This window comes from Felis catus, chromosome D1 (genome assembly GCF_018350175.1).
Source record: "Felis catus isolate Fca126 chromosome D1, F.catus_Fca126_mat1.0, whole genome shotgun sequence".
Taxonomy (NCBI): Eukaryota; Metazoa; Chordata; class Mammalia; order Carnivora; family Felidae; genus Felis; species Felis catus.
This window is the reverse complement of record NC_058377.1, coordinates 88,077,788-88,103,879: the sequence shown is the minus strand read 5'-3', so window position 1 is coordinate 88,103,879 and position 26,092 is coordinate 88,077,788. Positions and strand designations below refer to the sequence as shown.

General features: G+C 57.4%; 1 protein-coding gene and 1 long non-coding RNA gene across 4 annotated transcripts in view; one reads left to right on the top strand and one right to left on the bottom strand.

Moving 5' to 3' along the window:
- The window catches only part of ABTB2 (ankyrin repeat and BTB domain containing 2), a 174,750-nt gene that overhangs the window by 145,826 nt on the left and 2,832 nt on the right, over window positions 1-26,092 (top strand). For both annotated transcript variants that reach the window (XM_003993156.5, XM_019812251.3), the window contains exons 4-16: window positions 7,661-7,813; window positions 9,115-9,280; window positions 12,109-12,198; window positions 12,952-13,053; window positions 15,433-15,529; window positions 15,736-15,871; window positions 17,591-17,820; window positions 19,199-19,377; window positions 19,757-19,862; window positions 20,085-20,187; window positions 20,679-20,769; window positions 25,004-25,072; window positions 25,700-25,813. In XM_003993156.5, the coding sequence (XP_003993205.1) occupies window positions 7,661-7,813; window positions 9,115-9,280; window positions 12,109-12,198; window positions 12,952-13,053; window positions 15,433-15,529; window positions 15,736-15,871; window positions 17,591-17,820; window positions 19,199-19,377; window positions 19,757-19,862; window positions 20,085-20,187; window positions 20,679-20,769; window positions 25,004-25,072; window positions 25,700-25,813 (1,636 nt within the window). The remainder of the gene's footprint in view (window positions 1-7,660; window positions 7,814-9,114; window positions 9,281-12,108; window positions 12,199-12,951; window positions 13,054-15,432; window positions 15,530-15,735; window positions 15,872-17,590; window positions 17,821-19,198; window positions 19,378-19,756; window positions 19,863-20,084; window positions 20,188-20,678; window positions 20,770-25,003; window positions 25,073-25,699; window positions 25,814-26,092) is intronic.
- LOC109492087 lies at window positions 20,114-25,700 on the bottom strand. 2 transcript variants are annotated; one of them, XR_002736307.2, is made up of 3 exons: window positions 25,354-25,700; window positions 24,830-25,023; window positions 20,114-24,584 (listed from the first exon to the last, which is right to left on the bottom strand). It is a non-coding gene; the product is annotated as an uncharacterized LOC109492087 (long non-coding RNA). The 2 variants fall into 2 exon arrangements; XR_006586501.1 differs by having other exon boundaries at window positions 20,114-25,023.

Genomic DNA, 26,092 nt, shown 5'->3' with positions numbered 1-26,092 from the left:
GAGGGCCTGCTTCAGGGTGGGCAGAGGCCTCCCACTGCCTGGGCGGACGGCGGGAGCCAGGGGCTGTGCTCTACCGAGGCACCCTGACACGACGGTGACCGGATGTCTCGGTTCGCCTGAGCTGTTCCGGCTTGCACCTGCTGTCCCGGCGTCCTTGGCAACGACACTCCTTTTTCCCCTCAAAAGTGGTCCAATCTGGGTGACAAAAGACGGGGCTAGGGTGCCTCAAACTCCTCATCCCTAAGATGAGGGGAATGAGGAAGAGTGCAGAAGGTAGAAGACCAGGGCCAACTCTCTACGCTGAGTGACAGCGGAAGGTACCGTGTAGGAGCTCGGGGGCTGGGGGACACTGCCAGGGACTGCATCCCAGCTCTGCCTCTTACCCAGGTGCGTGGTTGGGGGCAAGTTACTTCACCTCTCCAGCCCTCAGTTTCGCCGTGTGTAAAATGGGATAATAGCACCTGCTTTGTGACACAGAGAGGAGGAGCGAAGGAGTCGAGATGTGAAGGGCTTGAAATGGTGCCAGGAGCTTCGCGTGCTCTTCGTGTTTCTCTGTTTTTTCCTGGAGCCTCTTTTTTTGTTTTCAGGAGCCAAACCAAGATGCCCCAGTATTCACACGACTGGCCTCCCGCCCCAGTGCCCACTTTGTGGCTCCCATGGAGCCTGATGGGCAGTCACCGGGAAGAGGCAGAGAAATTGCTCACAGCTACTCCTGACTTGGTGTGTTCTAAATTTATATCCATATGCGTATCTGGGCAAGTACAGGGCTTTTTAGCACCTCTAATCCGTAACACGTGAGTTTTAATAAGAGAAGTGTATTTCCCCCTCAGAAAGCCCTGAGCTCTGCCTCTGACAGCGGTCCCTTGACCCCACGGGGAGACTCTGCCGTGGGTCAGCCGCTCCAGGTCCTGAGGCGGAGGGGCCGGTGGAGAAGATAGGCCTGGGGGTCGGAGGAGAGATGCTTTCCCAACTCTGACTCCAAGCTAGGCCAAACCATTCCGGTTTACCAAGCAATTCTAGAAAACGAATTAGTCCGAGATGTGAACCGGACTAGAATTGCTTCCTTTGTGCTGCAAGTAGCATCTGACTCTGGTGGGACAGCAGTGGGTTTTTCCTTCCTGGACGGTTTGGCCTGGTGTTTGAGGCCACAGCGGCTCTCAGAAATCTTAGGCAACCTGTGGTGAAGGCCTCAGAGCCGGCATGGGAGAGCCGGCCTTCTCCCAGAGAAGAGCTGCATTCGATTGGACAAAGCTTGGCCTCTTAGCCGGTTCCTGATGGTGCCACTCTGCAGCCCCAGCCCGGACAGCACGGCGGGGAGGGACGTGGGAGCAGTGCGCGCAGCGGGGAGATCACCCTGTGCAACCCCACGGCTTGGCGGGGGCCCCAGCTGAAGGTGGGGCGAAGTCAGGGGAAGAATTTAGGGCTGAAGGTGGGAGACATTCTGGCGGGCCCCTGTGAGGTTCCTCGCCCGTACTAAGGGTGCACACAGGCAGGGTGGGCTGGGCGTACTGGGGAATGGGGAAATCTCATTAGAGAGGGAGCCTGAGGCGGCGTGGACCTCCCCAAGCCTTCCCGGCCCCCGGAGCCGGGCCCGCACCCGAGCCCTCCGTGCTCCCTGCCAAGAGTGGAAGTTAAGAAACCACAGCCCGGTTTTCCCAGGGCTGAGCTCAGGCCAGGTCTTGAGGCCCTGCCCGGCCGGTGGGCACGTCTGTGGGGCTGCCTGCGTGCTCATATCCGCTTCCTCACAGGTGGGCACAGGGGGGACATACCTGCCAGTTGGGGACAGAGACACAAGGCTTTCTCGTGCCCAGGGCTTGGGTCGCACAGCCTCCAGTTACGGGCCTGTGCCCCTCTGCCAACCTGCCTCTCTCTCTGAGGCCGCTGCCCACCTCCGGGAAGAACAGAGCCCGCTTTGAGCTGGAAATTAGAGTCGTTTCCTGTTCCATGTTGTTAAGACACTGCTTACGGGGCTGTAATCCCAATAAATCATATGCTTGCTGAGTGGGGCAGGGTTTATTTTTTTTTTTTCCAGGCTGCAGGGACCTCTTAAAACCAAGCCTTAAGAAGTTTATTCTCTTTGGTTTTTTTTTTTTTTAACGGGGAAAAATGGCTTTTGCAGGCCCAGCCCCGTCAAAGGGCCTTATGAGATCCTTGGCTTGATATACTCAGGCTCAGGTATATGATTCATTTAAAGAGATATGAGGAGAAACTGAGTCATGACACGTGGATCCGGTCTCCCCGTTGCTGCTGGATGAGACACTTGGCCTCGTGGGGTTTCTATTTCCTCCCCTAGCAACGAAGAGGACTTGGTCAGGCAGTTCCCAGCCTCTCCACGTAGAAGCCCCGTTTATACTGGTACGTTTCCTGAACATTCCCAGGTGACGGTAGTGGCTGTTTTATGCACAGAAAGACACACACTGCCAGTCAATGACCCTTTTAGGTGGCTTGGTTTGTCACAGCAGCAACCCCACCTGATGTGTGTGTGTTCATGCGGGTGATGGTTTTAAGGTTAGGCCACCAACAGCACTTGGGGCGGCCAGGGGGGGTGCAGGTCCCTGGCGGTAATTCCATGCCCGCCTCCCACCTCACACGTTCGTGAGTCTGTGTCCCTTGCTGTCACCCCGTCCCCTGTGTGAGATCCTTGACTGCCAAGGCCCAGAACCTGCACTGCCAGAAACAGCTTCCGGATCCCACTCAACATGGTGGTTGCATTTGTTTTGTCTGTTTTATGAGCTGGGACGGAGTGGGTGATGGGCAGTTTGCTGGCAGGCTTTTGCAAGCTTTGCGTGTTTATACTTGCTGGAGGGCCGGGGGAGGGGAGAGTTGGCTGGACTTGAAGAAGGCCACGGCTGAGGCATTTAGTAGGACCAGATTCCTATTGGCTTTTTTGCTAGTATGTGTTTTCTTATCAGCAGATACTAACGTAGTACTAATAGTTAACCTCTACTGAGAACTTGGCGTGCGCCAAATGCTGTGCTAAGCACTTTGCATACATGCTTCTTGTGAGGCGGTCCTATTGTCTATACCCACTTTGCTGATGGCACAGCTGAGGCTGGGGGTGGGGTAACTTGGGCAGGATCATGACTGAATTCATTGGGAGGGACACCGGATCCCAACCCAGGAGGTCCTCTCTGGAACCCACAGTCTTGATCCCTGCAGATAGATACAGCTATTGTCATGTGGAGTCTAGGAGACCGCAAAAGAGATTCTCACAATGGAGAAAACATCTAGAAGCTACTGACATCCCTTCTTTAATAGGAACACAGGCCCAAAGAGTGTACTGATCTGCCCCGGGTTCTAGAGTCAACGCACCTGCTTCCAGGACAGGGAGGCTTTCTCCCAGCGAGGACACTGCGGGGCAGGGGGTAGGAGCCTCAGTTCGCTGGGCCAGGCAGGTGCATTCAAAGCATACACGATTGTGGAAATGGCCAGACCGTGTGCCGCCAGAGGCAGAATCCCAGCCCCGTGCTCAGCCCAAGAACAGACTTGTCTTAAGGTAGTGATGCTCGAAGTGTGGTCTGGGAACCCCTGGGGTCCTGAGACTTTTCAGGAGTCCACAGAGTCAAAATTATTTTCATAATAAGAAGGGGTTATTTGCCTTTTCACTCTCATTTCCCCACAAATGTCCAGGGGAGCTTTCTAGAGGCTGTGTGACGTGTGATAACAGTATCACTGATGGCTGATGGGGGATGTGAACTTGCATGTTCAGATGTTTTAACATTTTCTGTTTTGGTTTCTGATACAGTAAATAGTGGTAGGATAACACACGTAAACAAAAGCTCTTTGGAGGCCTCAATAATTTCTAAGAGTACAGAGGGCGTCCTGTGACCAGAACACTCCAGAACGACTATTGAGAGGTACTGGACCCAGCGAGGGGGAAACCTGGCGACAGAGTGGCAGCACAAAGGGGGTTCCTTCAGCCCTGCCCCCTCTCCCTGCCTCGGGCACAGCAGATGCCCGCCCTAGCCATGAAAGGCTTGTGGCCAAGCTCAGCGTAGAAGAACAGCAAGAGGAGGGAAACAGCCTTTTTCTTTGGGAGGGATAAAAGCTGGAGACCCTGAGGGCAGTGCAGATGTCAGTCATTCCTAGCCTTGCTCCTCTGGAGCCCTTTCACCCTGCAGTTAGGATGTAGCCGCCGCCAGTACAGATGGGAGTTTTTATAGGGATTTTCCAGAATGTCCAGAAATACAGGCCAGCTTCTCAGCATGTTCAGTGGGCGAGATGAAATTACCAGAAAGGAAATAGGAGCCTGGAACCCACAGGTTAAGGGAAGGATGTTACTGAGTAAGTCCATGAATTGCTTGTCATTTTATCTTCTCTTGGACCACAGGGTCAAGGGGTAGGCCAAGGAAAAGAGCCTGAAGAGGTCAGTTTGGGGGCTGGTACCGCCTTGTTTGTGGACAGGTGGATGCCAGCCACTACCCCAGAGGCAGAGGGACACTCTTAACCCTGGAGGATTTCTGTATGTTGAGAATATCAGCCAGTGTTCAATTCAGGAACCAGAAACCACTCTAGGTATTTTAAGCAGGAGGGGATTTAATGCAAGGAATTAGATGCCTACAGAAATATTAGAAGGGCTCAAGGATCAGTCTCAAGGACAAAACCGAACTCATCCAACCAAGGGGACTGCTCCCTCTGAGACATTCCCTGGAAATGCAACTCAGGACTGAAGCTGCAATCAAGAAATCTTTGTCGTCACTTTCAGTAACGCTACCACTGCCTTTGAAGCACTCAGGAAGGTGGAAAATGGACACTGGAATGTTGTATGAGAAAAGAAAAAATAGACCTCGTGCTTCATGACCTGGCTTGCTACCAGAAACAGGCAAAGGGGGCACAAGTATGGCCTCTCTCACATCCATTTACCAGATCTCGTGGAACTACATATTAATGGCAAAACCTAATTTGCATCCAGAACCCCAGCTGCAAAGGAGTCTGGGAAGTGTAGTTTTCAGCTTTTTATGTCTCCAACAAAGACAGCAAAATGGAGGCTGAACGAGCCAATCCCCAATACCTGCCCACCAAAGTTATTGATACTGTTTTTTTCATGTGCTGAGTTCTAAGAGGCACAGAGCATATGAATCATAACACCATCTGATTAGACTTGGTGATTCCCCAAGTTCCCTCTTGGATTTCCCCTAGTGCAGCTGGGAGATGCCACTTGGAGCTTCAGTGACCGTACTTGGCACTTGGTCTTGGCTGTTGGCCACAACAGGGAAGAATGGCTGGCAAATCCATGAACTATCTTTTCATTTATACTTCAGTCCCAATGCTGGTGGTTTAGATAAAGCCTTCCCCTTGGATCCAAAGGACTGTTATATATAGAATCATGTCTCTGAGTTTGCCTTCTAGCACTGCAATGCAAGAATTGGAAAATCCAAGAATATTTACAGAGAATTCAAATGGGCATATATAATCAAGAAAATTGTTATAAACAGAGGAGTAGTGCACAAATGGCTTGTTGTTTCTTCCCACATTCTACAGGCTTCTTCCATAGAGTCTTGGCTTTCCCACTCTAGCAAGTCAACACTGTGCCCTTGAAAATTACATGCCATTCTTTTCTGGGCAGAAATAGGAGTTGGTCCAGAATTAAAAACTTAAGACGCATCGTAGTAAGTTCCTGAAGCTCGGCCATACTTTTAGTCATTCAGCCAGCGTTTATTGAGGACCTATTACGTTCAGGTCCCATGCTGGGGATATTTGGGAGTACACAGACATGAGCAAGCCATCGTTTTTGTCCTGAGGCAGAATAGTCTACTCAGGAAGATGAGACACATCCAATGATGGAAGAGCAAGTTCTAAGGGATCTTGGATCTTGGAGTGGGAGGGCTTCTGGAAAGAGGTGGTACTGGAACTGAGCCTTGAAGGGTAAACAGGATTTAGACCGGCCGAGGCGAGAGCAGATTCATTCTCTTGAGGAGGCAGGAAGGGCAGGTGCCTGCTGGTCTGCTGTGTCCTGGTGAATGTTGTGAGCCAGGACTGGAAATGGGTTGGGGTGAGGGCACCCTTGAAGCCAGGGCCAGCCAGGCTTCCCCAGCCCGTGACTCGTCCTCACCACTGCAGTTACTACACTTGGACCCTGATACATTTTCTGAAATGACAGAGCCCAGGATGTCAAAATAGCTTCCCAGGTAACCACCTGCAGGGATACATCTGGTTTAATTTTGTTTAAAAATAAATAAAAGCATCGTTTGTCCTCAATGAGAGAAGCTCTTAAAATTTTGACAATATCCTAAGCATTCGGAAACCTGAGACCAGAGATCTGAGGGTCTCAACGTTGATTCCCTGCAGGCGACTGACTTAGTGACTGAAAAAGGAGAATGGAAGTCTTTTTCCCGGTCCCAGTACCTCTCTGCATGTCTAGGAGTTAAGATGGTGGTGACACCAGAGGCCTAATGCTCCAGGAGCCCAGGACGTCGGAGGGCGTGGGGTGCGGAGGCATCAGAAGGGCGGGGAGCACACACAGGAACAAGAGGTGGACTCAGGCTGTCATTAGAGAGAACAGCCACAAGGGGCAGCGCGCCAGGGCTGCCTCACCCTTGTGACCTGGCAAGGAATGTTGTGGGCAGAGCAGGCTGGTTGTCCATCGAGTCATAAAGCTGAAAACTGGCTGTCAGGGCCGCCCGCGGCAGTGAGATCCACTGGACTGTGAAGTGGTCTCCCCGGGAGGTCTTCGCCATGGGAGACTTGCCAGAACTCACGGAGGACAGGAGGGTAGGACAGGAGGAAAGCCGCTCTCGGATGAAATGTAGATCCAGCACGATGGGGGTGGGAGGGCCTGGGGCAGGGAGAGGGCAGGACCCTGCGTGGAGGTGCGGCTGTATTGCCCAATGCCCCGGGGCACCAGTCACATGCCTTGTGCATGGCGCCCCCTGGTGACACAGGGAATACCTTGGGAATGGTGCCCCCTGGAGTTTGCAACTCAGAGGCCTCAGGAGCAGAAGTCTCTCCCTGCTTCCACCTAGCGCCCCACGTCGCTGTGGCCGTGGGTTCTTCGTGTTGGGCCCCGAGACTCTTCCTCCCCGTAGGACTTGGAGCGGAGGCAGCTCTGGCCTGTCATAGGAAGTGACGTGGGGCCCACCTCAGCCCAGGTGCAGGTTGAGGAAGGAATGACATCAACTATGCATGTGTAGTGTGATCCACATCACCTGACACAGCTTCACGACAGCCCTGAGAAGCACGTGTTACCCCATCTCACAGATACAGGGAGCAGGCCCGGGCTGTGCTTGTGGTGATGGAACACAGCTGCTAATGGCAAAGCTGGGTTAGGGGCCCGCCCGGGTCTGTTGGACTCTGTCCCCTGCACGCACCCACCACCCGGGAGGCAGTCTCTCCCTTCTGCAGACAGAGACCCGGAGACCCCATCTGAATTCTTTGGGGAGGGGGGATGGGAGCTCCCAACTTGACGCACCGGCAAACGCCTTGTTTCATTGGTCACCTCAGGCCCTCAGTTCCACACGTGGCCTATGACGGGAATTTCTCCCGACCCAGGACAGTGTCTGTGGAATGGGGCACACTGGGGTCTCAGCGAGGAGAGGGAGCCAGCCCCCTCCACACCTCTCAGCCTGAAGGTTACGGGTGACCGGCCTCTACAGCCGTTCGCCGAGCGTGCGTGGGAGGGGGCCCCCCACCGGCCTGACCCTCTCTCTCTGCTGCCTCACAGGCCCTTCATGCTGCTGCCGCCACTGATGGAGTGGATGCGCGTGGCCATCACCTACGCGGAGCATCGCCGCAGCCTCACCGTGGACAGCGGCGACATCCGGCAGGCCGCCCGGCTGCTGCTGCCCGGCCTGGACTGTGAGCCCCGGCAGCTCAAGTACGGACCTGGGGAGGAGCGAGGCTGAAGGGCTTGGGCTCCGCGCCGGGCTTCCCTCGCCCCTCCCGCTCCTGGAGGTTGGGAGGACCCCCCCATCCCCCCGTCGTGGTGCCCCTGCGTGACCACGCCTGTCGGAACTAATCACTCCCGACCTTGGCTGCTTTCTGGGTTCATCTTCTAAAGCCGCTGGTCAGGTGCACAGAGCAGACACGCGTTTGGGTTTGGACAGGAGAGCTCTCACAGTCTGGCTCTTTGGGATATTTGGGCACGAGCAGCAGAGGCGGGTCCCTCTTCTTCTCTGTTCCTGTATCTGCCACTGTTTTCCTGAACTCTTCCCGGTGTAGGCGCTGGGCTGAGCCCTTCCTTTTCACATGTGTTATCTTGGGCCTCAGGACGACTTTAGAGAACGGGGTGCTGTAAAGCCCATATTACAAATGGAGAAACTCAGCTAGCAAAGCAGCCTTGCCTAAATTTGAACCCAGGTCTATATGGCCCAAGCTGTGGCTCTTAATTTCCTTCCCAGCATGGCCATCTTGTATTGGACTTGTCTCCTAAAGTTGTCTGAAGAATGGTTTCTGTGGCTATTGTTCTATGAGAGCCTTGCATCTTTTTTTTTTTTTTTTGACCCTCTGCCCCAACCCCAGTTATAGTTATAGCCTCCTCTGTCTCCACGGCAAATTCCCCAAGTCATTCTGGGACGTGAACTTTTCACACTTCGGTCCAACCAGGGCCCCAGGCTGAAGCCACCTATGGGAAGCCTGTCCCGCGCCCTCTTGTAGATGTGGTTTTTAATCCGTGACTCTCCCTGGTAGGATGGCTTGATGGCAGTGGGCTTCTGGGCCATTCTCCACCATCTGTTTGATAATTCTGGGCCTCCTCGGGAGGCCTTCAGGAGAGAGGGCGTAGAGCCAGGAACTGGAACTTGGCCACAGTAGCCATCCCGTAGGCCGGGTGCAGCCTTCTCCCCGCAGGAAGTTCACTGCCAAGTCCACACCCCGACTGGAGCTGCTTCCTCCTCAGGCTGAACCCCTGGTGGGTTATTTCTGATGGGACCTGGTTCCCTGATGGTGGACAGCTCTTCTGTGTCGTGTGTGTAGAACGGAAGTATGGACGCTTGGCAGCATGGCGCACGCCAAGGCCATTCTTTGCCGATCCAATAGCGATTCCCGTCCTTCCCATCTGCCCTGTCATCCCCCTACTCAGCCTGGCGTAGCTGTGCCACGTCTCCTTGAGGGGCAATGTCCTAGCCAAAAGTGTCACACGCGGTCACACTCACACACCTGTGGGTCTTTTCTGCACAGACCCGAGTGCTGTTTCAGCTCCTTCCGGAGGCTGGATGCCCGAGCGGCTACCGAAAAATTCAACCAGGACCTGGGTTTCCGCATGCTCAACTGCGGAAGGACAGACCTCATCAACCAGGCGATCGAGGCCCTGGGCCCGGACGGGGTGAACACTATGGACGACCAGGTGCGTGCGGAGAGCTCCGCTAGCCAGGCGTAGGGCACAGGGTCGGGGCCTCGTCATTGCCGGGTGGTGGCCCAGTCCTTCTTTCCCAAACCTGAGAGCCGCTCAGCTCTGCGCTACTGACAAACGGGCGGCCTCCCAAATCGCGCCCTGCCTGTTCCTGGTGAGACGTCAGCTCGAGGACCTTCCTAGCACCCCTTGGAAAACCCTTGTAACGGAGGTTCTGCCTCCACTGTCTGGAGGGCTGGAGGCTGTCCCAGATGGCGCAGGGCTGGGACAAAGTCCAGAGGAGTCAGCTGGATTTCCAGCTTTGGGCGTCAGTCATGAGGGCGTGCTTTAGGGCACCTCGTGTGCCTCCCGCGTGCCAGGCCCGCGGAACCCGCCGCCTTGGTGGCAGTAGCAGGCAAACACGTGCTAGGAAATAGAGACGTCCAATACAGAGCAGATTCGTGAAAAGTGCTAAGGAGTAAAATCGAGCTGGAAAAGGAAGCGTTGGAAGTGACTTATAATTTTAGATAGACTTTAACTTGAAGGCTTTTTTTTTGTTTGCTGTATTGTTTTTGCTCTGAAGAGCTCACATTTATAGAGCTCACTGCTATGTTCCAGGCACTGTTCAAAGCGCCTTGCACAGATGAACTCATTCAATCTTGACAGCAGCCCTGTGATGTCCATACTACCATTATCCCCATTTTACAGATGAGGAAACTGAGGTAGAGAGAAGTTGGTTTACCCAAGGCCACACAGCTAGCAAGGAGCAGAGCTGGGCTTACAAGCCATCTGACTCCAGGCCCTTCGCCACAAGGCACTGTCCGGTTTGTTTATCTGACGCGGCCTTGTGAGTCCTTGCCATGGAGGTGACGGCACTGCAATTTGGAAGGCCACACGGAAGCGTGCGGAAGGCGCGGTGACAGCGGAGGGCTTGGGTGGGATGCTCTCCCACGAGATGACAGCACAGGACAGGGCGGGCTGATGTGCCAGGTCAACCCCAAGGCCGGGTGGCCCTGGACTGGTGACGGGTCAGGTGGAGTGGTGGGAGAGGGGGTCCCCTGGAGGGGTCCAAGCCCAGCCAGAGCCAGGAGGACCTTGCCTTGGGAGGAGCAGGGGGATGAAGCACAGAGCAATGGGACAGGCACTCCCGGGACAGGAGATGACCCGGAGAGCAAGAGCACGGAGGTGGGGCAGTCAGGACACCTGCTGGGGTAGGGTCAGGGAGGTGCCGAGGCAGGGCAGCGGGGAGGCGACAGGCTGGGCGTCAGATCTCCCTGGGGCGCCTCTGTCAGCACAGGTCCCAGGGCCTTGCAGGAGCTCTTGTCCTGGGGCATCCTCTTCCTCCTCGGGGCGCAGGGCCGTCCACCCTGTCAAAGCCCTGGCGTCTCGGACGGGCTGCCTCGCCCCCAGCAAAGGGGGCCGGCGGTGCCTGCCCCGTAGGGTTAGGGGACGCGTCCGCGTCAGGCACGTAGTTAAGGCTCAGTAATGTTCCTTCTGGGTCCTGTTGTCCTCGCGAGGACGACAGCGGTTATCTGTGAGCGCTGGTCACCAGCCGTCTTCCTGTACCTGCCTCGGGGATGGGGCTGACAGTTGCTTCTCACAAGACCCCCCGACTTAAATGCTGAACCGTGCACAGATGTGTGGGAAACAAGAAGTCGAGCGTGTGCGGCAGGGGCTGAGACAAAGCCCGAGCCTCACTCTGCAGCGCTTGGCTCCTCTCTAAATGCTCGATCCTGTTGTTCCCTCAACCTTGGTATTTATAGAATGATCTGTGGGTAAACAGCCCTCTCGCCCATGACTAATGTCAGGCCATTTCTTTATCTCTGGGCACTAGGCAAGGATTTATGAGGTAAGGAGATCTTGTCTACACACAAATAACCTAATAAATAACATCGCAGGGCTCCAGACAAACGCTTGCCAGGATCCAGCTGTGGAATAACACTTTCCACTGCTGTCTTTGCTATTACTGGCCACGGAGAAAGATTCCCAGCCAGGAGGCGGCCCCACTAACCGTCCGCCCAAACGCAGGGAGGGACCGGGCCTCAGCTTTCGGAAAAGCGCTGACTTGCTCAGTAGCACGAAATGGTCAAGGCACAGCCCTCTCCGCCCTCCGTGCGCAGCCCCGGAGCGTGAGCTTCGCAGCTCAGGCGGGTCTGGTTCCAGGGCCAGCCCTTCCTCCCGCACCCTGTGTGACCTTGCCTTGGGTCTCTCTGTGCCTCGTCTGTACAGTGGGGATGAGAATAGAGCCTCCCTAACAGGGATATTACGGTGACTAAATGAGACGCTGCATGTGAATCACTTCGCACGGCGATGAGGCGCGCAGGGCCTGGGGCGGGTTAGGCTATGGCAGCGTGACATAGTAGCAGGGATGGGGTCATTCGTTGTGTTCTTTTAATCAGGTAGCTCTTAAGGTAAGCTTGCTCTGTACTGAGCACTTTACACGTAGTAACTCGTATTGTTCACAAATCTCTGAGGTAGATCCTGTCATTATCCTCCTTTTAAAGATGAAGAAACTGAGGCACAGAGGGAGACCAGTAACCTGGACTAAGTTTACAGCTCGCCGTGGCAGAGGTGATCTTTGTGCCCGAGTCCGGCCGCGGGGCCCGGGCTCCTCACCCCTGTGTCCCACGGTGCCTGTGGAACTGTCCCCTGCTCACCCTTCACGTGTGGCGTGTCCAGTGGGCCCGGAAAGGGCAGAGGTTGGGCCACGACACAGGACTGCTCAGGACGAGCAGCCGAGTCAAGCAGGAGACGGGACGGTGGTTTCTGGGACCGAGGCCTGTGGAGTACGTGTCACTGTGTCTGTTTCCAGATGGTTTAGCGTCTGCCTCTGGTTCACACAGGGTCTGACGCCGCTGATGTATGCCTGCGCTGCTGGGGATGAAGCGATGGTCCAGATGTTGATTGACGCGGGAGCGAACTTGGACATCCAGGTGAGCAGGCCCCAAAGAGCCACAGCCGGGCCGCTGGCCCAGCAAGGGAGCACCCAAGGTGTCCATCAGCCACACTGGGTGCAGTGTTTTGGACAACCGACTAAATGGTTCTTGGAGGAATGGGTACGGAGATAACAGCAGAGAGGGCATTGCCTCAAACTTGGGCTTTGTGTCTGAGAGCAGGGGGGTGAGTGGAGAGAATGGCCATGGTTCTGCTACCGTAACACCAGTCCCTCTTAACCAGCCTCGTCCCCTCCCGCCCCTACCACATCCACCGTCCCAGATGCATTTAGCTCTGCTTCCCTCTGCGGCCTGGTGCCCTTCCTGCGGTGGATCTGCCCAGGGCCAGCGGCGCTAAGTAAACATCCTTTTTTTTAAACATTTATTCATTTTTGAGAGAGTGTGAGTGAGGGAGGAGCACACAGAGAGGGAGACACAGAATCCGAAGCAGCCTCCAGGCTCCCAGCTGTCAGCACAGAGCCAGACGCGGGGCTCGAACTCACGGGCCGCGAGATCATGACCTGAGCCGAAATTGGACGCTTAACCGACCGAGCCACCCAGGCGCCCTTAAACATCCTTTTGAGCCTTGTCTACATGGCGCTCCAGGCAGACGTTGCCGGTTGAACCCGGAAAGCACTCGACTTGGCTCCTAGTCCCCATCCCTGCGGGATACCCCCTTAGCTCAGGCGCATGTGTATCTTGCCCGGGAATGTCACTCGCCCACAAAAACCGCTCATCCGTGGCACTTTCCAGGTTCCAAGCAACTCTCCCAGGCACCCCTCCATCCACCCTGACAGCCGGCACTGGACATCGCTGACGTTTGCTGTGCTGCACGGACACATCTCCGTAGTCCAGGTGAGCCTCTGCCAGGTGCTCCGGGCCCCAGACGCAGCCCCTGCCTGGCCCAAGCGAGCGGCCACCTGGAATCAGAGAGAGCAGAGGTACTGCTTAGAGTCAGCCACCGGGTCAGCAGGGCGGGCCGCACCCCGCCCCCCACTTTGCCTCAGGCAGAGGGCTTTCGTACAAGGATATGTGTGGCCTCAGCAAGTAAGACCCAGGCCTGAGCAGTAGCAGGCCTGGCCGGCATCTCCGGGTCTGTCAGGGAATCCCGGGGCGTGCTGGAAGCTGCAGATGTGCTCTGTCTTCCCTCCTCCAGCCATCTCCCCCCACCCCCACCTCGAGCTCGTTCTCCTCCCTCGTGAATGGTCCCCCAGAGCCGGCTCGGTGTCATGGCGTCCTTCTGGCTCTGCCCATCCCCATTAACAGGCCCAGTCTTTCAGTCTCCCAGTTCCTGAGGGCACTCAGAGGGGCACAGCTCAGGGGTCAAGCCGGGCTACGCCACACGGTGCCCACCTCGGCCCAAGGTAGCCGTGGCCGGTGTGAGGATGGGGTTCGGGCCCAGAAGTAGAGCAGAGCGGCGTCCCACCCCGGGTAGGACACCAGCCACACTGCCGCTCGACTCCCAGACTCCTTTGCTCCTCAGGCCACTGGGGTATACAGGGTTGCACGCCCCTTCCTGGGAGTTCGGGTTACACCTTGCTGTCTGTCTGTCTGTCTGTCCGTCTGTCTGCTAGATTGCAAGTCCTCTGAGGGCCGAGGTCATGTCCAGGCTATTCATCGTTGTCAGCACAGCCCTGGGCTGTGGCAGTGACTCAGTGAGTGGTCTTCACCAGACCCGCTGCCCTATCCTGCCTGTTTTTTGGTTACTGCCGTCCTAACGACCCGAGCAGGCTTCCAGCCTAGCCCAGACCGGCCTGCAGGGCCGTGCCCTGGACTTGCCTGGATTGGTGCCCAGTTTCGCCCCATCGGGCAGGCCTCCACCTCCCCCGCCTTGGCACACCGGCTCAGGCGGCAGCCACAGCTGGGTTCTGACTGACAAGAGCCTCCAGCTGACGGCCATTCCCCGCCTCCCAGCCGCCCATGGCCACAGGTACCCACCTGGGGTTCCCGCCCCGTGCGATGTGGGAGCACGAAACAGGCTCCCCCAGGGGCAGCAGAAGAGCTAGAGAGCTTTCCAGATGGGAGTTGTGCGTGTAAGCCACCCGGAAAGGCGATGCAGTGGAGGCGTGGAGGGCAGCTTCGACCCCTCGTACCCGGTCTCCGGGTGTGAGACAGCTGCCGTGCAGGCTGGCCTGCCGGGTGCAGGCTCCGAGGAGGGTTTGGTGTCCAGAAACCCGGGAAGGATGGAAGTGCTCCCACCGGGGCAGCCGGTCAGGTCAGGGAAGGTGAGACGCAGCCTGCGGTGGCCTGTTGGGGCAGTGCAGACACCGCCCCTGCCCCGAGGCAAAGCCGGCCCGGCTCGGCTGGAACTGCCGGGTATCCGCCAGCCCCCGGCCATCTTGCCCTGGCCGGCACGGAGAGAGGCGCCCTGGATGACGAGCTTTCCCCCCAGTCCTGCGCCTCTCAGCCCCGGGTTGCTTGCCAGACCTCTCAGTGAGAACCTTCTGGTTATCGGATCCCCGCGGTGGGTTGAGTGCCATTGCGTGTCAACGGCCTCTTGCCGTTTTCCAGATGAGGAAGGCTGAGGCCCAGAAGGGTTGAGGTTTGTGCCCCAGGTCCCTGACTGGTTGGTGGCCGGCACTGGCACTCGGCTCATTCTGGGCCTAATACCTGTGCCTTTCCCACTACTTCTGCTGCCTCCCAGAACCTCAGTTCCCCCACCTCAGTTTCCCCTGCTGGATTGGGATGATACTTTCCACTCTGTTCATTTGCATAATTTTTTAGAAAGGTCACCACAATTAAGTCATAGGAAAGCATTTTTTTTAATCTTAATTTTTTTTAACATTTATTTTTGAGAGAGAGAGAGAGAGAGAGAGCGCGCGCGCGCACGAGCCAAGGAGGGGCAAGGAGGGAGGGAGACACAGAATCTGAAGCAGGCTCCAGGCTCTGAGCCCACCATGAGACTCGAACTTGTGAACCACGAGATCGTGACCTGAGCCAAAGTTAGACCTTTAACTGACTGAACCACCCAGGCGTCCCTCCCCAGGAAAGCATTTAAAAGCGAGAAACAGTTCAGATGTCCCCACGGCTTAGGGGCTTGGTCCAAAGTCACAAGAACAGAGGTGAAGATTCTAGAAACATGGAGCCCTGAGGCTAACTCCAAGTTCTAAAGTTCCAGTTCCTCGGCTGCCCAGGGGGAGTAGGGTCTCGGTCACATGCCTAGAGAGAACTCGTCGAGGCCCTTCTCACAGATACTCCCTGCTACACTGACGTGTCCTGTCCTGTGCCCTGCAGTTGCTACTGGATGCCGGTGCCCACGTGGAGGGCTCAGCAGTGACTGGCGGTGAGGACAGCTACACGGAGACACCGCTGCAGCTAGCCTCTGCAGCTGGTAGGTATACAGCTGGCTCGGCCCGTAGCTGGACTTGCGGCCCCGTGCCCAGATCCCTGGGGCGAGCCTTGAAACCCCTCCGTCTGAGGCCTCCCCCTGGCCCCATTCATCAGTGTTTCTCTAGAGCTCGGCACCCAGGCGGGGGCCAGCAGACAGGCGCGGTGCTGTGGGCAGTGGTAGCATCCTTCGTCGGCCTTGTCTTCCAGGGAACTACGAGCTGGTCAGCTTGCTGCTGAGCCGAGGCGCTGATCCCCTACTCAGCATGCTGGAAGCCAATGGCATGGCCTCCTCCCTCCATGAGGATATGAACTGCTTCAGCCACTCAGCCGCCCATGGCCACAGGTACCCACCTGGGGTTCCCGCCCCGTGCGATGTGGGAGCACGAAACAGGCTCCCCCAGGGGCAGCAAAAGAGCTAGAGATCTTTCCAGATGGGAGTTGTGCATGTAAGCCACCCAGAAAGACGAGCAGGTCCTCGATCAGCAGAGAGGCCTCAGATGTTGGAGGCCCAGAGACACGGGGTGGCAGAGAGGTCCCCTTGCTGGGAGAGGCCCCCCAGCTCGTTCCCGGCAGACCGGGACTGCAGCCTGGGTCTCCCAACACCCAGGGCAGGCTCTCCCATTTCCTATAGACTCCAGTACTGACCCATCTCGGGGCCACGTCCTTTCCTGTGCTCAGTGGTTCTTCTCCGGGCCCACAGTGGCCTCCTGGCCCCCCGGGGCCTTCGCACAGCATATGGCTCAGCCTCGAAGAAGCTCCTGGCGGCCGTGTGGGAAATCACACCCCGCTGCCAGAGCAGATGGCGGATCTTGCTTTGCGGGGGCCAGGCCTGCCCAGGGCTGTGGCGGGGAGGCAGCGGGCTGAGCCCAGAACCATCCGGCAGCTCTGGGGGGCAAAGTCAGACAGAGAGGAGGTTATTAGAAGGCAGGGGAGGGGCCAGAAGGGAGGGGCAGCCGGGACAACTACTTCCTGTTCTCCAACGCCCTTCTCAAAACCTCTTCACCCTGCGTGGAGACCGTCTGTCCACTCACCTGCTACCCACTCTCTCTCTCTGGAACACGGATCGGGGACAGGCATGGCTGGCTCACCTTTACGTACCCGTGCACGGCACAAAGTGGGTGCTCTGTAAACTTGGTGAGCAAAGCTACCGCCGGATGACCCCGAGTCTCTCAGAGGGGTCTCTGCATGGCACAACATGACCTCCGGCACAGAATGGGGTGGGGGCTGGGCTGGGCTGGGCTGCCGCCGGAAGGAGGCTCAGCCCCCAGGTGACCTTTGGACCTGCCCATGCTGCAGCCATCCCAGGCCACAGGATGTGACAGAATGAGCCTGGGACATGGAACCAGAAGTCTGGGTTTGAGTCTGTACTCCTGCCCAGGGTGACCTTGAGCAAGTTGTATTCATCACACATGAATGGCAGCGTCCATGGGATCTCACGGGGTTAAGTGCAACAGTACATGAGAACACGTTACGTCAAGCCTAACGTTCTACACACTGAATTCTGTATAACAGGCGTCTTGACTTTAGGTCATTCTTCCTAATGGAAGGAAGGAAAAACAAATGAATATGAGCATGTCCTATGTTTCAGACACTTCCCATGAGTAAAATTGGCTGCTATCTCAGAGGACCGCTATGTATCAGGCTCTACGTGTGATGCCATCACCTTGGCCTGACATTAATTCTGGAGGAGGGTGAGGCTGGTACCCTGTTCTGTAGATGACAGAGCGGTCAGGGCACAGAGACATAGAACAAGCTGTCTGAGATCACACAGGCAAAATGGCGGGGCCTGCTTGGCCCCAAAGCCCATGACTTAGTAGTACCAGGATGGTAGGGGAGTGGTAGGGGAGGCCCCGGTGCCCTCCCTGCCTCCCTCGGGCGGCTGCAGATGGAGGGCGCTGGAGGCCTGGCCCAGCCCGCCTGGGAGGGGGAGATCGTGAGCACTTTGTGCCCACAGGTGCCCCGTGGCTCCCATATGGGCCCCGGGGCTCTGGAAGGCACCTCAGGTGGTTCCGTCCATGGTGAGGACCTCAGGCGTCACCCTCCTTTGTCCCTTGGCCTGCAGGAACGTCCTGAGGAAGCTCCTGACCCAGCCTCAGCAGGCCAAAGCGGACGTGCTGTCCCTGGAGGAGATCCTGGCTGAAGGTGTGGAGGAGAGTGACGCGTCCAGCCAGGGCAGCGGCAGTGAGGGGCCCGTGCGGCTGAGCCGGACCCGCACGAAGGCCCTGCAGGAGGCCATGTACTACAGTGCTGAGCACGGCTACGTGGACATCACCATGGAGCTGAGGGCGCTGGGTGAGAACTCGCAGGCATGCACGTACACGCACGTGTGCACGCACGCGCACGCGCGCTCTCCTGCTCTGCGGCAGACAGGAAGGGGGCGGTGCCCACAGGGGCAGATGGGCCACAAGGCAGCAGGGCACCGGGCGGGACCGGTCTACGCAGGCCTGATGGCTGATGGCCAGGACAGGAGCTGCCCAGAGCCTCAGTCCTCAGCAGAGGTGCGTCTTGAGGGCATCGCCCCGCCTCAGGCCCTTCATCCTCCCTGGTCAGAGCTTCCCCGCCCCAGGGCCTGGTCACGGCCTGGGATGTGCGGCCCCGGGGTTGAGTCAACTTTTCTGGTCACCTGGATGTTCTCCTGTCACTCGGCCAAACTCTCCACTCCTCGGGTCTGCAAGTCTGTGGGACTGTCCTTCCACCAGGGAGGCCGCTCAGACAGACAGACCTGGGTGAGGTCCCAGCCATTCCACAGGCGCTGATGGTCCTCATCTAAGAGTGTGATGTCACGTGAGGCACAGGGCCTGGCTCCGGCTCGCCACGAGCGCTCGGTGCACGGCAGCGGTGTCCCTGCTCTCACAGGGGCCACGACACACAGACCCCTAGCACTGGGCCAGGGGAGCAGGAGGCCATGCTACCTTCTTGCGGCCGGTCAGGCTCAGTGTTCTTCACTGTAAAATGGGTGTATCATTCCCATCTACAGTCAGCAAACTGAGGATGCTAATGCCACCTAAGTCATGTGTCCCTAGGGAATGCCATCCGTCCTTTTTTGTTTAAATCCATATGAGGCTGGGGGGTAAGAAGCTATGTCTCTAATTACCAGGAAAATTACTAGTTTTTGTCATGACCTTCACAAAGTAGTTTTAAGTTACTTTATGGCCTCACTGACACACTCCAGGGAGCTGGTACACAGTAATTATGTGCCACTGAATGCCAGTGACCTGAGCGCTGGTAAAAGCCCTCTGAGGTAGGTCAGGATTCATTTCAGCCTTCTAGATAGGCGTGGGCCTATGTGTCCTGCCTATTTTCTAGGCATCCGAGTCCACCTGGCCATCCCTCATAATTAATAGGTCTTCCCAGTAAGTAGTTCCAGGGCCCCAGAGACGGTGGGACTGGCGTGGCCTCAGGCTGAGCCGTGTGGGTTCCTGGCACTCCGGCCGGCTCGCCCTCATCTGATGAGAACCTGAAATCCCCCTGACCTCAGCAAGCCTGTCAGCCCAAAAGGAAGCTCTTTACAGCCGGCTTCGGAGAGAGCCACTCAGCATGAGGGGACAGGGCGGGATGCTAGGGGACCGGAGGGGGCACGGTGCGGGAGAGCCTGCCGAGAAAGCAGGGGTGGGGGGGTCTGTCCAGGGCCCGCTCTGCTGAGGCCTGCCCTTCCCCTGCTTGCACCCAGGCGTCCCCTGGAAGCTGCACGTCTGGATCGAGTCCCTGAGGACCTCCTTCTCCCAGTCGCGGTACTCGGTGGTGCAGAGCCTCCTGCGGGACTTCAGCTCCATCAAGGAGGAGGAATACAACGAGGAGCTGGTGACCGAGGGCTTACAGCTCATGTTCGACATCCTCAAGACCAGCAAAGTGAGTGACATTGGGCAGGTCCCCACCCTGAGCCTGCCGGGTTCCAGGGCCCGGCCCAGACCGCAGACACACAGACCGACACACAGCAGACAGACACCGGCACCCTCCCGCACCCCCCACACCCAGACTCCCACTGCCTGGCTGCCGAGGCCACAGGCCGTGGATTTGTCGGGGCTGGAGCCTGGCCAGGAAAGCAATCTGGGGATTCAGTGATGGAGGAACAGGCATCTCTTGCCAAGCCAGATCCAGGAGGAATAAAAGACAGCGGCTGCTCTAATCCAGGCCTGGACTTTTGAAATTAGCCTGACGTGTCTGTAGCTATAAACAGACGGCCATGGCGGGCGAGCTCACAGGCCCTCTCTCTGCCCCTGCCCCGCAGAACGACTCCGTCACCCAGCAGCTGGCTGCCATCTTCACGCACTGCTATGGCAGCAGCCCGGTCCCCAGCATTCCAGAGATCCGGAAGACCCTGCCCGCCAGGCTAGGTGAGGCCTGCCCCCGCCCACCCGAGCTTTCCAGATCCCCCTCCTTGTCTGTCTTCCTTTATCTTTCCCTGTTTGTCTCTTGTTCCCCATTCCTAGCGCCAAGGCCCTGGGCCTCAGTTTCTCTGTTCTTCCCCTTTGTATCCCCCAACCTCTCAGAATGCTTAGCCAGCACCCGGTAGTGGGGGGGCCCTAGTCATTTCCCTTCTCTCCTTTTGGGCACAGATCCTCACTTTCTGAACAACAAGGAGATGTCAGATGTGACCTTCCTAGTGGAAGGAAAGCTGTTTTATGCGCATAAAGTCCTGCTGGTGACGGCTTCTAACAGGTAGGCTGCATCGGGAAGAGGGGTGGGAGTGGCTTCGTTAGACACCAGGTGACAGAGGAGCCTGTCCTGTGGAGATGGGTCACGCGACCATGGAGTCCCGCTGCCCCACAGGGGGCACAAGACGGTGTGGACAGAGGGACAGAGGGGATGGGACGAGAGCTCTCCAGGAGGAGCCCTGAGGTTGTATTCCTGTTCGAGTTCCTGCTTTCGCTAGAAAATATAAATGTTTGGGAATGAAGAGTCACTTTTCCCGCCACAGGCGTCACAGTCACCCCTGGGGGGCAGTGGGGACGCACTGGGGCCCAGCCCGGCTGTCAGTCCAGGGTGATGTAAGACGCCATTTGCCGAGAATCATTTTGGGAGCGCTGCAGTAATTTTAAAAATGTCCCGTCTCCCAGTGACCAGCCAGGTGATGGATGGCGCCATTGCTGCAGAATGATGGAGTAAAAGTCATGCTCAAGACCCGCCTTGTTTCTCCCCTTTCGCTCCAGGTTCAAGACGCTGATGACCAATAAATCAGAACAGGATGGCAACGGCAGCAAAACCATTGAGATCAGCGACATGAAGTACCACATTTTTCAGGTGTGTGGTTCTCTGTGCCTTGTGCTTCTCAGGGGTGGGGTGGGGGGAGCTCCCCCCACCCCCAGGGCCCCTTGGCTTTGTCCGCCTGGGCTGGGAGGCAGCTGGGATTGGCCGCCATCTTCCACTCCATCCCCGGTGCCTTCTGCGTTCGCTACATCAGTGGTCAGGTGGGAGTGTCTGGGCCTTTCCCAGGCAGAGGTAGCCATTCCTGTGTGGGCTTGTGGCTTCAGAGCCTCACTCATGAGTCCTGAGCTCTGACCACCAAACGACTCCATGGGCAGACTGACAGACACGTAAGGCCTGGCACACGTGCATGAGCCCTTGTGCCTCAGGGCGAGCTCCCCGCAGCACAGCACAGACCTCCCTGTGGCGTCAGCCCCCTGCCTCCTGCAGGCGGGACGCGGGGGTTGTGCTCACTCTGGGAAGCATGGTGTGGGCTGCTCCTCCCCTCCCAGGCCTCAGACCCCCAACCAGGAAGGCCAGGCAGAAAAAGCCGGGTGAGCCTGTCCTGGTTGCGGAGGACCCAGGTCGGGTCTTTCAGTCCCTAACTTTGGAGAACATCAGAGGTAGTGTGACGGAAACTCCACGGGCTGGCTGCCAGTCGGGGCCAGAGAGTCTGGAGGGAGGAGCCCTGGCGGAGAGCTCCTTTTGGGAAAGTGGCGACTACAGGTCTCCAGGCTGGGGGGGGGGGGGGGGGGGGGGGGGCTCAGGGCTGCCCGGATGACCCCCAGGGGCTGAGACCGAGACCAGGGACAGCTGGTATGTGGGTCCGGACCCTGGCCTTGCACAGGAGAGCTCTGTGACCTAGTGGGAGAGGTCAGAGTCTCACGGAAGCACAGGGAGCCACCATCTAAAACGGCCTCGTTCCTCCTCCTGCTGTCTTCACCCACTTACTTGGCATTTCGTCATCTGTGGGCACTGTGGGGATGGCACTAAACAGGACCGGGCCCCCTCCACCAGGAGACAGGACTACAAGAGAGCGATCAGAGAGTGATCTGTATGCACGGGGAGCACTGGGAGCACAGAAAAGGGGCATCTAACCCAAATCTGCAGAGGCTGTCAGGGACTGGGGCAGCTAGCCAGCCATCGGGAGCCCCAGGCAGGGGGAACTGTGCACACAGAAGCAGAGACCACAGTGTGTTCAAGAAATGTCCTCTGATCCAGTCTGGTTAGTGGTTCAGAAGAACATCCAGAAACGAGTCTGAAGCTGCCACAGGGTGCCATCACATGAAGGGGTTGACCTTTAACCTATAGCACCATCGCTCTCACTTAGCCAGGCATGGCTCCAAGTGCTTTGACTGTGTTCATCAGTTAAGCTTCATAGCACAGCACCGTCCTAGGAGGTGTAGGTGTATTATCACCTCTTGATAGATGAAGAGTCAGAGACAGAGAAGTTGAGTAACTTACCCAAGGTCACACAGCTGGGAAGTGATAGAGCCAGGATTCAAACCTTAGGTTATGTGTGTGGAATGGTCAAGTTCGCATTTACAAAGCTCACTCGGAGGGTGAGGAAGGGACCAGAGGGGTCATGACTACTCCAGGGGACCAGTTAGGAGGCTATTGAGAAATCCAGCTGTGTGATGATGGTGAGCGGCTGGTGGCCGTGCAGTGAGGGGAGGTGGACAGGACCTGGTGACCAACAAGGTGGAGGTGAGGCCCAGGGTCTGGCACAGGCAGCACAGTTGGGGAGGGGAGGGTGTCTCCTTCCCTCTTTTCCATCCCTTGCTCCAAACTCACGTGGAAAAGGGGCAGCTCTAGACACTGCTTTGGCTAAAAAGCCCAAAGTCCGGGCATGAGGTGGGGTCAGGACCAGACATGGGAGGGCAATGCGGGAGAGGCAGCAGGGCCGGGGCCAGAGTAGGGGGAGGGCACGTGTGTGGACACGGTGCCCACTGCCGTGTGGCTGCCCAGCCCGGAGGGGTTCTCGCTCCCTGGGAGGACATCCGTGTCGGAGCAGCCTTAGCAGCCCTTGACGACCTCTCGGGGCTGTTGGGAGGGTAAATAGGGACATCAGGTCTAACATCCGTGGCACACGCAGGCCTGGGAAATGTGGGCTCTCTGGCTATAGAATTCTGCCACGTGGGGGAGTGCCATCTCAGATGGAGCATCCAGATGCTGACCTCTGCTTTCCGGGCTTCGATCCGGGACCGGGGTTTCCTAACAAAGCTGGAAGTTTCAGGGCAGCCCCACAGTATCTCCCTGGCTTTCACAGCACTGGGACGGAATGAGGGCAGGTGGGGGAAGGGGTTCATTAGGTTTGTTTTTCAGAGGAGGAAACAGGCCCAAGGAGATCTGAGCTATGCCATCCAAGAGAAAGATAATGCAAGACACATATGTAATTTAACATTTCCTAGTAGCCACATAAAAAAGCAGGAGATGGAGTGAAATTAATAATATATTAAACCCATGGTAGCCAAAATATTACATGTGATCAATATAAAAATTAGCAACTGTATTTTCATACCACGAATGTAAAACATAAGCATTTGAAATGCAGTGTGTTTTTGACATCTCAATTCAGACCAGTCTTATTCCAGATACTTAAAAGCTAGATGTGGTCAGCGGCTATAATGTTAGGGCCAGCCTAGATCTTGCCAAGGTCACTGCCGACGACCCCACCCGGGCCTTTGAGGACCGGCTGGTCTTACCTGGCTTCTGACCCCAGTCTTGTCCCGGCAGTATCTGCAGCCTCCTGGAGTCAGGTTCCTGGGGTCCTGTCCAGGACGGAAGGAGACCCTGCCACCCCCTCTGCAGCTGACGCTGCCTGGGGCCTTTCCCAGAGCAGCCTGTCTGGACCCTCGGGCTGCCGGGCTGCGCACAATCAACCCATCTCTGCCTGCTGGCCACCCGCTTCCCGCAGCAAGGTTCCCAGGGAGCGGTTTAGCTCTGGCTTCCACAGACTAATATCCATTTAAGGGACTTCAGGGAGATCCACAGGTGGCTGGGCCTTGTCGAACCAGCTCCCGAGCCGTGGGGCCTGGGAAGGAGAGCTGCAGGATTCCGGCCCATCTCACGGCCGCTTCTTGCTGAGGGGCTGTCCTGAGGCCACCCCTTAGCAAACAAGCCTAGGAGATCCTACCCCCCACCCCCCCGCCTGCTCCACTCCCAGCGCTGGATCATCCAAGGCAGTCCTGCCGGCGTCCCAAACAGCCACTCTGTGCCCAGCACAGGGGACGGCACCTGAGGCGCACACCTCCTGGAGGGACAGACACCTCCATCTGTGCTCCAGCAGGGGCTGCTGGACCGAGGGAGCCTCCCCGCCCCTCGCTCTGTGGGGAGGGACAGTCTCCAGGGACTGACCTCAGGCCTGGACAGACTGGCCATCTCCCCACTCTTCTCCCCCAGGGTTGGGCTGCTTCCTAGACCCTCTGGTGCCTCTTCCAGCCCGGGGGCCGGCTCCTAACAGAGCCCGACTGTGCCGGCCGGAGCCGTGTTTACTTACACACTTGCCAGCTCCTTGCTGGGGCTGTTTCTGCAGCCAACCGGGGAGAATCATTTTTCTTTTTCCAACTGGGAACCTCCCAGGCTCCAGTGTGATGGCAGTTTGTGACAGACCACAGTGAAATTAAATGTAGTTCCCCAGTGAAATTAAATGTAGTTCCCCAGTCCCTCATTTGATATCCCAGGCCCTCTGTTCCCACAAGCCCCAGGTCCGGGCCAGGCAACGAGGTGACCTCTGGACCAGACCCGACCCCAGCTCTGAGCTTGCTGTCCAAGGGAACAAATCCAGGGGGCAGACAGGGTCTGGCTCTCACCTCCACGCTGGAGTTCTAGCACAGCCGGGAAAGTTGGAAGCAGCTTCTGAGGGTAGGCCCCTATTTAGAATTTAGGTAAGAAGAGAAATGAGCATTGTGCTGCTTAGAGTCTGGTGTGGGAGTCAGAAGACCTGAGTGACTTGAGCCATGCTGCCTTGCCTCCTGGGGCCTCGGTTTCCCCATCTGTGAACAGCACCTTCCCTTCTGGGCTCACGGGGCTGTCATGAGGTTCAGGGTGAAACCATCCCGTAGAGGGAAGCTTGTCGTATATACAGGAAATCAAGAGGGAGAGTCTCGGGGCTGACCTGTAGAGACTGCACAAAATATCCGCTTCAGTGAGTGGGGATGTGCACGCATCCACATGGAGAGGGTGGAGGGCGCAGCCAGGCCCAGGGCGGAGAGCGGCACTCTGGTGAAGCCAGAGGACGTGGGTGCTGCGGGGCCATTTGGTGTTCATGCGGGGCCTCTTCCCACTGCAGATGATGATGCAGTATTTGTACTACGGAGGAACAGAAGCCATGGACATCCCGGCCTCCGACATCCTGGAGGTGAGGTCCCGGGGCTGGGAAGGGCGTGGGAGCCTATGCGCCCAATGCCCGGCTGCTGGCTCTCAACCCCGCGCTCAGAGACATGGCATTGGAGAGCCAAGGAGGGGAGGTGGCCTCTTCGAGGACCTTCTGATTCCCTGCTGGTCCTTTCTCTTCTTGTGACAGGGAACTGGGTGCCCACCGCCTCCTGGGCCATGCCTGGGGTGGGGGCTGGAAGGGCTCCCCAGTAGGGATAATGGGCCCAGGAGGATCAAAGGCAGGCAGCAGGGCCTCCCACTCACCTCCTCGCACTTAGAAAACAGAGCCCCTGCCGGCCAGGCGCCTGGGTGGAAGATGGTGTAGACAAAGCATGCAGCTTATGATTGAAGATCTTCTGTGAGGTCAGGAATCCCAACCAGTGTCTGTCACCCATCCTGTGCCTTCCAAGGTGTCCCAGCAAATACCGAGGTGCTCTAGAACAGAAATAAATCCGTCCTCAGAACTGACCTGCTGAGGCAGGCAGGGCCCCGAGGATTAGAACACAGGGCCCGCTGCACGAAGCAGCTTTCTGTTCCGTGATGCCTGGGCCACAGGCCTGGCTGCCCCCATCCAAGGCCGCCTTTTGCCTCCCTCCACGCCCCCCCACAGCTGCTGTCAGCCGCCAGCTTGTTCCAGCTGGATGCCCTACAGAGGCACTGCGAGATCCTGTGCTCCCAGACCCTCAGCGTGGAGAGCGCCGTGAACACGTACAAGTACGCCAAGGTGAGGACCCGCTGGGGCCTGGCTAAGAAACAGAGGCAGCGGGGCAGTACTTGCGGGGCAGCGTGAGGACTGGAGGGGGGCAGGCATGCTCTCTGGAGTCTGGGGTCATCGCTGTTCAGCAGCGTGTAGCTCGGGGAAGAGCTTTCCAGCCAAGCGGATCCCAGTTCACATTCTAGCTGTGCCCCACCAGGCTGGGGGTGCCTGGGGCAAAAGGCTGAGCTTCTCTGAGCCCATCACTTCCCCAGGTTCTGACCTGATTCTTCCCCAACCCGTCCTCCT